At 39.2% G+C, this 13418-nt stretch overlaps 1 protein-coding gene across 11 annotated transcripts in view; it reads left to right on the top strand.

Moving 5' to 3' along the window:
* DYNC1I1 (dynein cytoplasmic 1 intermediate chain 1) overlaps nucleotides 1-13418 on the top strand; it is a 207602-nt gene that overhangs the window by 64747 nt on the left and 129437 nt on the right. For all 11 annotated transcript variants that reach the window (XM_042816549.1, XM_042816554.1, XM_042816551.1 and 8 more), the window contains one exon: nucleotides 2376-2491. In XM_042816549.1, the coding sequence (XP_042672483.1) occupies nucleotides 2376-2491 (116 nt within the window). The remainder of the gene's footprint in view (nucleotides 1-2375; nucleotides 2492-13418) is intronic.

Here is a 13418-nt window from a genome sequence, read left to right as displayed (position 1 = left end):
TCTTCTCCTACAGACAGAGGAATCAATTTTAATGCATAGGCTTTAATTACTGTCTTCCTACTGACATCCCATACACAGTTTTGAAAGGAATCCATCAAAGTTTGTGTGCTCTATAAGCTGCATATCCAAGAAATTGTAAATGAAAAGAATTATGAGTGTCTTGGTATGTATGGGAAATGAAACATTTTAGTGCTGCCGTAAAAGGGATTAGACTAGATTATTATAGCCCATATTTGGCAGAGTCTGTGTACTGAAAGGATGTTTCAGTTGTCCCTAAGTGCTTGGGACCAAGGTTTAGGTTGGCTTTTCATCACGTAAGGACCATTACAGGTTGATTAGCAGGGTCAAAAAAAGGAAGACCATATTCCTTCTAATGAAGACTTCACAGTCTTAATCGGTGAGAGTGACACTATGCATTTAGACAACCATCAGCAGTTCCTGAATAATAAATGTTTTAGGTGAAAAATTAAACACATCCAAGCACAGTGTTCTGGGTGGTAGCTCACTTCTTAGCAGTCTAGACAGGAGCTAACCCAACAAGCAGTTAAATCCGCCTCTACATGAGGACCGATATTCTCCCATCCCTAACCAGTGAAAGAGATATGGAATGGCCTCAGGTGAAACTGTTGTTAGAATCAGGCGAGGTTCTGATTAGCTCTAGATTAGACACATGATTAATTAAAGCTGATAATTAACAGAAGCTCTTTCAATGAAGGAGGCTTAAGAATCTCAGTAGAAGGAATCAGATTGAGATGATTGAGGACTGATTGTGAAGGAAAATCTTTCAAACTTGATGTCAAAGGATGGAAAAGCATGTAAGATTTTTCTGGGGAAGATATTTATTAAAGCTTAAATTCATGCGTACTCTCATTTAAATTAGCTATAAGTGTACTACTGATGCTTTTGTTAGCTGTTGCAGGTTCTTAAAGTGTATCACAAGCTACAGAAGTTTTCTGCCTCCTAGAGAGTTTTCAGGGAATCCATGCTCTTATCCACGTTGGCAAAGTTAGAGGTGTTTGTGAGGATGGTGAAAAAAAGAGGTTCAGAGCTGTAACAACCATTACTGCTCCAGTGGTCTATTGTTTAATGTGGCTGATTCATACTGATTACCCACTGAATCAAATTGCATTCAGCTTAATAAAAACTCAGCCAGTAGAACAGATTAGAAAGATATATAGCTGATTCAGCCTTAACAAGCATAAGAGTTCAGTAGGTGTCATCCAATGATGACAATATTTTTCAATACTCATTTTCTTTCAGACATCAGTGTTAACTGAATACCTTAACGGCTGTAAATGGATGAGATAAAAAATAAGTTTGACCTCTGTTCTTCCGACAGTCAGGAAGACAGAGAGGAAATGGATAATGCATATGAATTTTCTGCTTTTCCAAATTGCTCTCCTTAACAATGTGGCAGTTCAGAAACATTGTGTCTCTGAATTTATTTCCTGTAAATGTGTAAGCACACTTGCACATGTTGATTGAGGCACCTGGACTTATTTAGCTCATCCATTTATTATTTGCATATATATATTTCCTGCTGAAAGTTGGTGTTTTTTTTTCCAGTAAAAAAAAATTGACATCTTTGCTTATTTGCTTATTTTTCACTCACTACTGTCAAATAATATTCAGGAAACAAATTGATAATTTTTTTTCCCTCCTCTTTTGGGTGAACTGTGTACAACTAAAAGTGTTTGTAATCCTGCACAGCCATTTCTCTCCATTTTCCCTCACCCAGCTACAGTGTTGGTTGGCTCTACTGACTTAGTTCACATGGCTCATTTAAAGCTAGGGGCGTAGTACAAAGAGAAGGTTCTGTCTGTTCCAGGTGTGTCTCAGGGCTCCATTTTAACCATTGCATTAGGACTCTAATGATCATGAACCTACAGCAAGTCCACTGCTATTAACCCCTGTGGAAAGGAGAATCTCTTTAAGGAAATTATGCACCCTGCTCTCTTACAGTTCAGCATATTTTACACCCACTGTGGCTCTTCCACTGTTGATTATCTCAGGCTGAGGAATGAATCTCTTGAACAGGCTGAATGTTGTAGTAATAACTGTGTGAAGGAGGAGAAAGGTTTGTTGTGTGTTGTGAGGGACGCAAGCAGGTTGTACCTTGCTCCTATTTACAGTTCCTCTCAGCAGCATAACCTAGACTCAGAGAGGTTTTAGTAACTGTATTTTATTATGACAAGTGATTCCTGGATTAATTTTCCTCACTGTAATTAGGCTCTTTTCATACATAGTGTGTTGTGTTTCATCTTAGCAAACATTGAAGTATTTTTTAATCCTGTTCATAAAAGCAAACACTTTTGCTCCTGCTACTGACTTACACCTAACTGAACTAACCTTTTATGTCCTGTGTTCCATCTTAGACGCAGACTGCACAAACTAGGGGTGTCAAAGATTACCCAGGTTGATTTCTTACCTCGGGAGGTGGTGTCATATTCCAAGGAGACCCAGACACCTCTTGCCACGCATCAATCTGAAGGTAAGATACCTTTTTTTCAAAAGCATTTTCATAGAAAATAAGTATTCAAGTAAGACTTTAAGAATGTAAGAAAATTAATGCTAAATCATAATATAACCACTTACCCACATATTTTCTGCAAGCCAGGTATTGTTTATGTGATTAATGGCTGTTCTGGTGAGAATAATTATAATAATGACTTTAAATTCAGGTGGAACCAAATTGCTTGTGCCTCACAATGGATAGTATAATGAGAACATATTTTCAAATAAATCATTATGAATATAAGTAAAACCATGCTTTATCCCAATTTTCCTGCTTTCTCAAGGAAGTTATTCATTCCATGCTTTGTAAAGAGGCAGTGATGGAAAGTTGCCCTTGTGTATTTGGCCAGCGTAATTGTGTCACCCTTCAGCAGATGAATCTTAGAAGTTAGTTTCACTTCGTGCACTGAAAAAGGAGGCTTACATACTTTCACATGGACAGTCCCATTTTTTTTTCTGCTTACAGTTGTGTTATCTGTACTCATGGAGCTGTTTGTTAGCTGTTTGGCTTTCCTGTTGATAAACAAGCATGGAGGTGAGGGATGAGGAGAGCGTTTATCTAACTGTACTTCACAACTAAACCTGCTAGTGTTGAACTACTGAGAACTGATTGCGCATGAATTGAAACCATTTAAAGTGAATGTAAATAAATGAGCCTGATATAATTCTCACATTATTACTATCAGGTAAAAGAAGAAAAACTGTTGGCAGTCTTGGTTATAATTTTTGCTGAAGTTAATCAGATAAGACACTGTAGTGATAAACATAGTCAACTTTTCTTCTGCATCTGGATTGCCAGTTTTGCCTTTAAGATTCCTGAGCTATATAAAAATTGTACTTTTTCAGATCATGAGTTTACCTTAGTCATCTGTTGACTGATATGGTGCCTTCATGCATAAACAACACAGTTCGTTGGTTGCAGCTTGTTGAGCAGCATCTCATGACAGTTTTGCCTTATCAGAGGGAAAGGCTGTCTCAGAACCTCCCTTGTTCAGTTCAGCTCAGCTCATCTCTCCTTGTCAATCTGAGGGCTGCTGAAGCCTAGAGTGAGTGGGACTTATTAACTGAGGCCACACTTTCCCGACTTGAGAAAAACAGATTCTCAACTCTGGGAGTCATTGGTAGATAAGATGGAGGTGATACCCTTCTTTCCTAATGCAGTACCTTTACCCTCAGCAAAAGCTTATGGGTACAGGGAGTTGAAGACATGCCTTTTGTACCTCTCCCAGGCCTAAATATCACCAAAGCAGAAAATATCACCAAAGCAAAAATATCACCCAACCACTTCTCTCATGTGAGTGGGTGAGGAAGTAGAACTTATTTTCTTTTCAATCTGCTGCTAGGGAGTTCTGCATGCATGAATATCATCATGCATTATTAAAGAAGAGTCAGGAAAGTTTGGTTATTCAGTTGAAATGCTACATAATTGGAAATTTGCTAGAGGATAAATAAGCTTTGTGATTTTGGTCTACTTAGTCCAATGGAAATCAGTTCTTAGGTTTTCAGTCTCCTAAACCTCTTTATGAATGCTGAGCCCTACATGCTGTCACTCTAAACCTGAACAGCAAACAGAGCAGTTCCTCAGCAGAGCAGTTTTGAGAAGTCTCTATGCTGTTCCTATGCATTCATGCGATAAAATATAGCCATTATCTTATCAAGAGAATGGTTCAGCCATTGCTGTAGTTACGTACTCAGTTATTTGGTATCTGAAGCCTTAAAGTTTGAAAAAGGAGAAAACAAGCCTCTTATTTACTTAGACAAGTCTGACTTCAGCTTTCAGAATTCACTCTTTTGCTGCCTATCTCGGACTCTGGAAATCACACTGTATTTTAGAATCAGTCATACATTTGATTCTGGCTTGAAAGAAGAGAACTAACAAAGGTACAGCTGGATGGAAAAATCTTGCCTGTATGGTAACTCACCAGGTTATTTTTCAAATGTTAATGTCAGGTTTTCTGCACCTTGTTTCTCAAAGAAAGAAAGAAACTCTGAAGTGTCTTAGACATACGTGGAGCTGAATGGATGTAGGCCTGTGTCGTAATGGCTGCTCCTCTCCAATCTTTATGAAGCTCGTACAGGAAAGAAGGAAAGCTTCACTGTGATAATAAGTACAGTGTGGTGCCAGAGAGCCAGATGCTCTGAGCACTGTAGTCTCAGCTTGTCAGCTGCTAATTTTAGAAGAAATAATGTGGCATTATTCTTCACTGTGTAAAAACAGATTAACTCCTCTTTTCAGAACAGGTAATTTTCTTCATTTCTGAGGAATAATGACATGTCATTTCTCCCACCCACTCTATTATTTAGAGAGATGTGTATATGCATCATTCAACCCTTTGATCACAAGTACCTAATTCTTTTGCTTTATTTAGGTCACAGTAAGCTTCAGCCTTTTCTTTTCTTCCTTGTTGGATGACTTCAAAAACACCCAGATCTTGGCTCTGGAACCTAAGAAAAAAACCTCTCCTTACTTTTCTCCTTCTTCTTCTGTAATTGGATTTGAATTTAGGTATTTGTAGATGGAGACATTTCACTTGTGCTGCCTTTTCCATTCTGGAGTCAATTAAGATGTAGACTATGCCAAATATTTTCTGAGAGGTCTCTGGGACACGTTCCTTCGCTCTGCAGAGATGTTCACATTGTGCCAGAATGGCAGCCTTCAATGGCTGGACCCTGCGTATCACTGCAGAGCTACCCTTTGTGAGGGCACACCTGGAAGAAAGCAGCAACAGAAGAGTTGTGTTCTGACCACTGCCCAGGGTGAATCTCTCAGTGGTGTGAGTGGGTGGAAGGAGATATGTGTGTTTGCCTGGAAGCTAATTTTTCAGATAGTAAAACACCCAAGCTCTGCTGGGTGCCTATCTCAGCTCCAACCCAGTTTTCCTACTCTTTGATGAGCCAGGAAATGTATTCTCTGAGGGAAACTGCACTGTCCCCACATTGAGAGGTACTGCTCTCAGCTGCTACCCATCTCAAAACAAGGTCTGGAAGCACAAAGATTTGGATAGCTGGCCAGTATCAGGAATGCAGTTATTCTTGTTTCGTCAAGTTGTAACTACTTCTTCAACTAAATGGGATGTTTTCAATTTCCTGACTTCCCAGACTATCTATGAAAGTAGAGTTTTCTGAAATGCATTTCTAGTAAAGGCTAGATCCCTTACAAAGAGGAATGAAATTTGAATTTCTAGTACAGTGGATCTCCTTTTTACTTCGCATCTTTAACAAGTGCTTGTCCATGTGAGAAAAGCTGATGTGTTACCATACTCACTTCATGAGCAAGATTACCTCGTCTTATGTCACAAATGCTTGCCCAGTTCTAGGAAAGAACACAATTCAGATCTTTGCTTTGCTGTTTATCTGCTGTATTCAAATAATGAGAATGTTTCAGTTGCAAGGGAAAAAATAAAATAAACTCTATTCTGTTTGAACATAGACCAGTATGAAGTGTCAAAACAGGTGAAATTTCAGAGGCTGGGTTAGTTTCTGCATCTCTTTAACACTGTAATTTCCTGAACTTGTGTTCCAGAAAGCTGTCCTTTTTAAAGCGCTGAAGGAGGAGAAAGGGATTCTGCTCACAGTCTAAGGTTCCAAGACTGAGATGTGTGAATTTAGATATTTATGTGGAAAAATGACTGGTAGGATGGAACCAAAGATCTCCTTAGAATCCAGTGACTGCTTTGACTAGATCTTCACTGATGAGCATAATAGCAGAGAGCTACATGGAGCCATGTTAGTGTAGATTTCTCATTTCCACTCACTGTTGAATAAATTACATAGCACTAGAAGTGTCATACACTGACACTATATGAGGGCTGTGTCCTATTTAAAGTTTTGCAAATCAGACAAAGAATGACTTTGGACTAACATGCCCAGTGTCTGAAAAAATGACTCTGGGAGTTGGGCTGAGATTCTCAGGTTTAAATAGCATGGAACTTTGACTACGTTTGTCCTATAAGGCAATGTGTAGCAGACTGTGTGCCATGCGTGCTGCACTAGTGACCAGCTCAGCTATAGCTTTGTGAATGCATGTTTTGCTTAAGAAGTGCCAGTCTCAGAACTGAACAAGATCATACTTGAGCCTCCCATGCCCAATCTTTCTGGAGCTCACAGATCAGCAGCTAGGGATTAAGTTGAAGAGGTTACTTTGGCTTTTCCCTTCTAGAGAATCTTACAGCTCAGTCCAATCTGAAGAGTGCAAGGCAAGTCTTCACCCAGGAACAGCTTTGAACTCCAAATTTAATGTAAAATACAGACACATTTCTGCATTGCCATACACGCAGCATATGTGTCAGGATGGATGAAAATATGTGTAATGGAAAAGCACTGGATGTATCTGGGAGAAAATCAGAGACCCTCTGTAGTAAACGAGGGTATTGGAAAACAGAGCAGTACTGGGACAGAAATAACTACTTAAAAACAAAAAAAAAGGAGACAACTTGAAAATGAATGAATCCTACAATTGAGTGTCTGGTTTTAAAGAGGCAGAACCTTATTATTGTACTAATGGACACTTTTTTTTTTTTTTTTTTTTTTTTTTTACAAAATTCAAGATCTATCCTGGGCCATACCATATATCGCTGGTGGTTTTAGCTAAGTATTAACATCTAGTTTGCCTTTTCTTCTCAAACCTCAGTCCATCAGGGTCAAACTGTGGATCTCAATAGCTGACTTAAACTCCCTAATTCAAAACTGCTTTGTTTGGTTAAATCAACAAAGCTTATTTTGTACAGTTGTACCAGACTGTACAAGATTGGCTGTGATTAAAAAGATGCAAAGCAAAGATCTCAGGCATTGTGCTGTACAGCAGTCTTTCAATTTCTCTTTCATTCTGTCACGACTGCATCCCCTTTTCTAGGCAATAAGATTTCAAAGGTGGGACTGTTTTTTTTTTTTTTAGATTTAAATTATTCATGAAGTCTTTCAAAGGCATTCAGGCAGCTCCCTCTGGTGGTGCAATGATGAACCAACGCACCGAGACTGAGGGATGCTGGAGGGGAGGAAGGGGTACCAGTGTTGCTGGTGCAGAAAATACATCTGCCTTATCTTTGAGGCAAGAATTGTATTTATTAGAAGGTGCCTGAGTTGTATGACTGAAAAGCTGTATGACTGTGAGTGATGATGAACGAAATGTGAGAGAAGACCAAATTACTGTATTGTATACAACAGCCAGGTTAGGTAGGACCTACCAGGTATGGTGGGTCTGTGTGCCGCTCGGAGCAAACCACAGACAGTATGTGAATATCTGTAAAGCATTTATTCTACCAGCAGCTCAGCGGAATTTTCAGTAGTAGAGAAATAAGGTAGAGCTTGGCTTTGGAAAATGTTTCTATGTCTATTCCAGTGCAGAATAATATACTTGACACTGACAAAGATTTCTTCTGGGAGGAAGAATGAAGACGATGTGGTCATTCTTAGGCTTGGCATTTAGTAGCAAGAGAAAACAACAGATATTTAATCTCCTAAAATATACAATACATGGGCTAAAATAGGATTTCAGTAAGACAATCCTAGCCCTTCTGTAAAAGCTGACCTGTTGCATGCATGGCCTATTGCTGTATTTATTAGCGATAGTTGTGCAGTATTTGCACTCGTTCCCTGTATTTCTCCCCTGTCCTCTCTAAAGACTTCTTGAGAAGGGTATTTCTCACACTCTGAGTGGTTTTCGGTAGAGAACCCTCTTAATGCTGAACTGTTTTGATCAGGCAGATTGGAGAATTTTTTAAGCATTAGTAATTCTCTGGGAGGGAGCTATCTAGTAAGAAGTGATTTAACAGAGACAAGATTGGTTCTGGCTACACACAGTAGGAGATTTGTGAAGGGAAAGCTTTTTTAGGGATCTAAGACTTCTTCCTGATCTAAGACTTCCATCATTTCACTGCATGGGGACACAAGGGTAATTTGGCTCTTTGCGACTCCTCCACAAAACCTGGAGTCAGGAGACAGTTAAGAGGCTGTTACTTCTTTGGAGGGGACAGTTGTGTGACTGTAACACTGCATATGAAAGAAATACTGCTGCAAAGTCACTACAGGTTGCATGGATCCTGCTCTGACACCCCTTCTTGCAGATCCTGCTTGATCTTAATGGATGATCCATGCTGTGTATGCTTTTGAGCAATTGGATCCCATTAAAAAAAAAGAGCTGGGAAGCTACTGTATCCTAGAATAAAACAAAAATACTGTAGTCAGTCCCCTTGTGCAGAACACAGTCTGCTCCTTTAGCTTCAGTGGAAAATGTGTAATTTAATGAGATTCTGGTACATCTGGCGTCACTTGGTGGAAAATGAGCTCTGCTTTTAGCAGTCTTGACCTCAAACTCTTTTAACTAGCTGCAAGTCATCTCTTTGTGCCTTTGACCCATCTTTTTGTCCTGACATCTGAAACTAGCAGTGATCCATGAATTCAGAGAGAAGCCCAGTAACACCTGTATGCAAATTGCATCTTTTGTTGGCTGAAAAGGAAAACTTCCCTGTAAGTCTCTCCTCTCTGGAAAAGATCCTGGCTGTGTTTTACATGTAAACAGCTGCTGATTTGTTAGGTGTTCTCCTCAAGCAACCAATTAGTTCTAAACTTATTTGCAAATATATAACTATCAATATATTAGAATTGAGAGCTCTAAACAGGAGAACAGAAGGAAACTATCCCACTAATGAACAGCACCAAGATTTGTGGAGTCAACAGTCAGTGAAAACACAGAAGACGTTTTTTCTCTATTGCCATTTTCACATGTTTCTAGTTCTCACTTTACCATATTTCTGATTTTAGTAGTATTAGACTATGCTTTAAATTAAATGTGTTTACTGTTGAGATTGTAAGTTATGTATATGGAAAATATAAAAGTGGGGGGAAAGCTGGGTTAATAGGGCTTCTAATATAACAGTGAAAGTTCAGGTTTTCATTTTCTTCAGAGACAAAGTGTGCTTATTTCTACCATCCCTATAATTCTTTCTTTAGCATACTGGATGATGGCTATTCAGTATATACAAGGAAATTAATACTGGGCACCTTCTATTGCATGTTCAGTGAGTTTTGGCAAACCCTGGCTTTGTAATGTGGACCAATTCCACTGGAATTAAAGACAAGATTAAGAAAAACGTGAATTGCAGAAGTAGCAGTTATTAATCCTCAGTGCTCTAATTAGCGCTTAATCTTTCTAATCCCGTAAGTAGATACAAAATCATTGCTGAAATAGACACAGGCTGTAATGTAGAAAGCCCTTAATTAGTAGTGTAAAAAAGAGGAACTGAAAAAAAAAAAAAGCACTGTTCTGTTACTTCACACTACTCAGTTTGTTTCTTGGCGCTTGTGACTCAAAGGAAAAAGATTCACGTGCCAAAATCCCCTCCTCTATTTTAACCCATGCTACTAATGCACTGGATCAAAAATTATGCAGCTGAAAATTCTCCCGTTGATCAGCTTTCTGTCTTCAATTCTATAGCCAAGCCACAGCTTAAAAAGCTGGCCAATTGTGCCCCTTTATAGTCCTCTTTAATTGGCTCATTTCCATAGGAGAGGCCACCTGCTCTGGATAGAATGTCAGCTGCTTGCTCTCAGACTAACCGGAGAGGGAGCCAAGTGGCTGGGTTGGGTGAAATGAAGAGGGTTTGCCACGCGCCGCGTTATTACCCGCCTTAAAGATAAATGGGGATGCACTCCAAGCTGGGTTTTTGTTCACCAAGTGCATCTTCACACCAGGGCAGCTCTGGGTCTCCCTTCTCTCTCCCAAAAACTTCTTCCAGGGCCACGCAAAGCCATGCTTTATTTACTGTGATGACAAGTTGTGGATCTTTTCTGTAGTATTTGAGAATTCCTCCTTCAGAGTCAGCAGTAGCTGGATCCTTTCCTGAGAATCCTTTGACTTGCTCACATGCACTCTCAAGAGTTATTATGAAGACTGAAGAAACTTATAATGAAATGGATGTGTCAGTGAAGTAAAAGTCTCAATGTGAATTCTCACTGGTCACTGTTAATGGAGGATGGAATTCTCTTTTGCTGCAATACAATAGACTGTCTCCACAAATAATGTCATTTTTTAGCCAGGCACTAGCTGCTGCATCCCTATCTATCTTAAATAAACTTAACATAAATTCACATTAAGCCACAATTAATTCAGATGTATGTCCTAACCATTATCCTCCAAAAGAGTGCTTTCTTCTTCCTGCAATTTAGTTTCTACTGAAGACCCATAGAAAGTGAATAAATAATCATTATTTTTCTAAAATGCTTGGCATTCAAGCTATGAAGTTTCACAGTTATTTAAAGTCTACAATTGCATTGTTGCTGTGGATACTTTTTTCTTTTCTTCACCCCACATGCCATGTAATGCTTGCCACTTCAGAGCTCAAAATGCATTCAGTTCTTCTAAGCTTGGCAGGAGCAAATCCTTGCACTTATGAAAAGCACCACTGGTTAGTTTTTGAGGACTCTTGCAAATCTCATTATTTGATTCTGAGCTGAACACTTCTGAAGGTCTGGCCCCCAGCTGTAGATCTTGAAAATTTTTTAAATTTTATCCCTTTGTGATGGTTATTTCTTATTTCAGCTCTAGTTACCTCTATCCAGACATTCAGGTCCTACTCTTCCTCTCCTAGGCACCAGTTATTCAGCCATAACGTGCTTAAAACAACCACCCATCTGCTATGAAACTCAGAAGACACTGAAGATTTTGCCTTGTGGTCTTCGCTATGCTTTCTAGAGCTAGGAAATTTGGTAATAGATTCCATTCTTTGGAGGACTTGCATTTCTGAGGATGCTGAGAAGTAATAGAAGCTTGCTTGCATCTGTAGTAGCAGCTTGCCTTTTTATCAGATCAGCTACACAGGCCTTGTTTCTGGTGATCAGCCTCGAATTGGCCTGTGCCAAATGGTATGGACTGGGTCATTGCATCCCATATTAAAAGCTTAGAAGCTTTTGGAGCAGTCACTTCTTGCTTCTCAGCAGGCGATCTAGTCATCTTGTATAATGAACTCTTCGTGCAAGTGAGAGACATACTTGGTGGGATCATTTGGTTGGATGATTCGGGCCAAGAAGGGGGAACCTAGCACAACTTTATGAGGCATGGCCTCAATCCAGACTGTCCTTCAATCTTTGTCCAGGTTTCTAGGCCAGTCAAACTACTCGGATTAGTTCAGATGTGAACTGGGCGGGGTATAATGAGTGCAATTCATAGTGGTCAGGAATAAGGGTTTATTCTTGTTTGCATTTTACCTTTTGCTAGATCAACTAACGTGAAAAACTTGGATTTAGGGCTGAGCATTTCAGAACAGGTAGAATTCCTACAAGTTAGGCACTGAAGTGTTTGCATACATTTTAAGGATGTAGGAGTTTCTGCTTACACCAAGGTACAATAGATTTATGTCTGGGTCTTGATGCAGTCATGAAAAAATGGCCAGTGGAAAAAGTGAACTTAGGTTTTCAAGGACCGAATTACACTGTAGTGTGCAGGCATCAGTGTGTTGTTGACAATGTGTGCTTGGGAGGCATCAATCATGTGATTCCTGGGTTAAAGCATTGTGGAGTGAACAGGAGATGAATCAGGCAATCTTTGTCCTTTTATCTTTCTAGTTTATGGACTGAACAGTGTTAAAAAGTTAAAGATACATTCATGTAGTTATTTAAGTATTTACCAGTAGTTGTATCTACAGATCCAGTGCTTAGATTATCTTATCTATGTACCTGTATTATATCTATAGATGTACAGATACTTGATGATGGATTTAAAGGTGACCACCACAAGATCTCACCACTTGATAGTCTTGGGAAAAGTGCAATGCAGTAAATGTTAGGAGTCTTATATTTGTTACAATCCAGATGTGTAATTCAGATCAAATCACAAACAAAGTTACCGTCACCAGAGAGACATACATGCATCTCTGTATTTACCCGTAGCAGAAACCACTAACAATTTAAACATGAACAAAGTAAATTTGGGGCAGTTGAATTTATTGTGATGTTTTGCTATCACAGAGCTACGTGATCTGGCAGCATGAGAGATACTCATACGCAAGCTAGCTGGTTACATCCTTGTTGAGATATTGCTGTATAGCCATGTGATCATATGTAATGGCTCCACCTTTAGGTGCCTGACCTATTTGTGTGGCAGGTCTGTGGTCAGAAGAGTGAGATAGACCCTTCTAGAAGGCCTTTATCCTAACAGCCATCATATTTACCACAACACTGAAAGAATTACCTTCCATTTTGTGCCTTTCTCCTTTGCTTACAGAAATTAGCCAATACATTTCAATTACAAGCTTCGTTTTTGGATGGCTGAAGTTAGACAATTTGCACCATTTTGCGATGACAATGTGGACAAATGCATTATGCCATGTTTTTTATCAACTGCTGAAACAGTTCTGGGACTATTATTACTGTTATTTGTTTTCTTCATCTCCTTTGTCTCTTACCTTTGAAGTTGCTTGTATCTATGTGAAAGGGAGGTAGAAAAGCAGGCGTCTGATTTTCCTTTGAATCCTGTGTGATTGAGGGCAGTACTTCTATGGTTGATATTTAAGCAACTGGAATGAGAAAAAAACAGAAAAATGACTTTGCTCTTCTGTTTCTTTGACTATGTAGTGCTTCATTACTAATCGGAATTCTTTACTGTGTAGATTCAGTACTTACTGTAGCACATGCTATGCACTAACATTTTAGTCTACCGAGCTGGTATTTGTATTGTGTAAAAGCTCAAATGCATCTTTCTGTCACATCTCGCTTGAGGCACATGTCTTACAGTAATGGTGGAACTAGCGTCACTCAAATTCTTTGATCTAAAGAGCACTGAACATCAAGTGGATACAAGTCTAAGACTTATAGCACCACATCTACAAAATGGACAAAAGAACTACAGGCCTGTTTGCTGAGGTGTAGGATGGAGAATATACACACAACTACTCTTTCCCTACTTTTGACAG

The sequence above is a fragment of the Centrocercus urophasianus genome, unplaced genomic scaffold (genome assembly GCF_019232065.1).
Source record: "Centrocercus urophasianus isolate 14NV4802_14NV808 unplaced genomic scaffold, USGS_Curo_1.0 seq_16, whole genome shotgun sequence".
NCBI classification, from domain to species: domain Eukaryota; kingdom Metazoa; phylum Chordata; class Aves; order Galliformes; family Phasianidae; genus Centrocercus; species Centrocercus urophasianus.
Note: the sequence above shows the minus strand (reverse complement) of the source record. Positions and strands in the feature narration are given on the sequence as shown.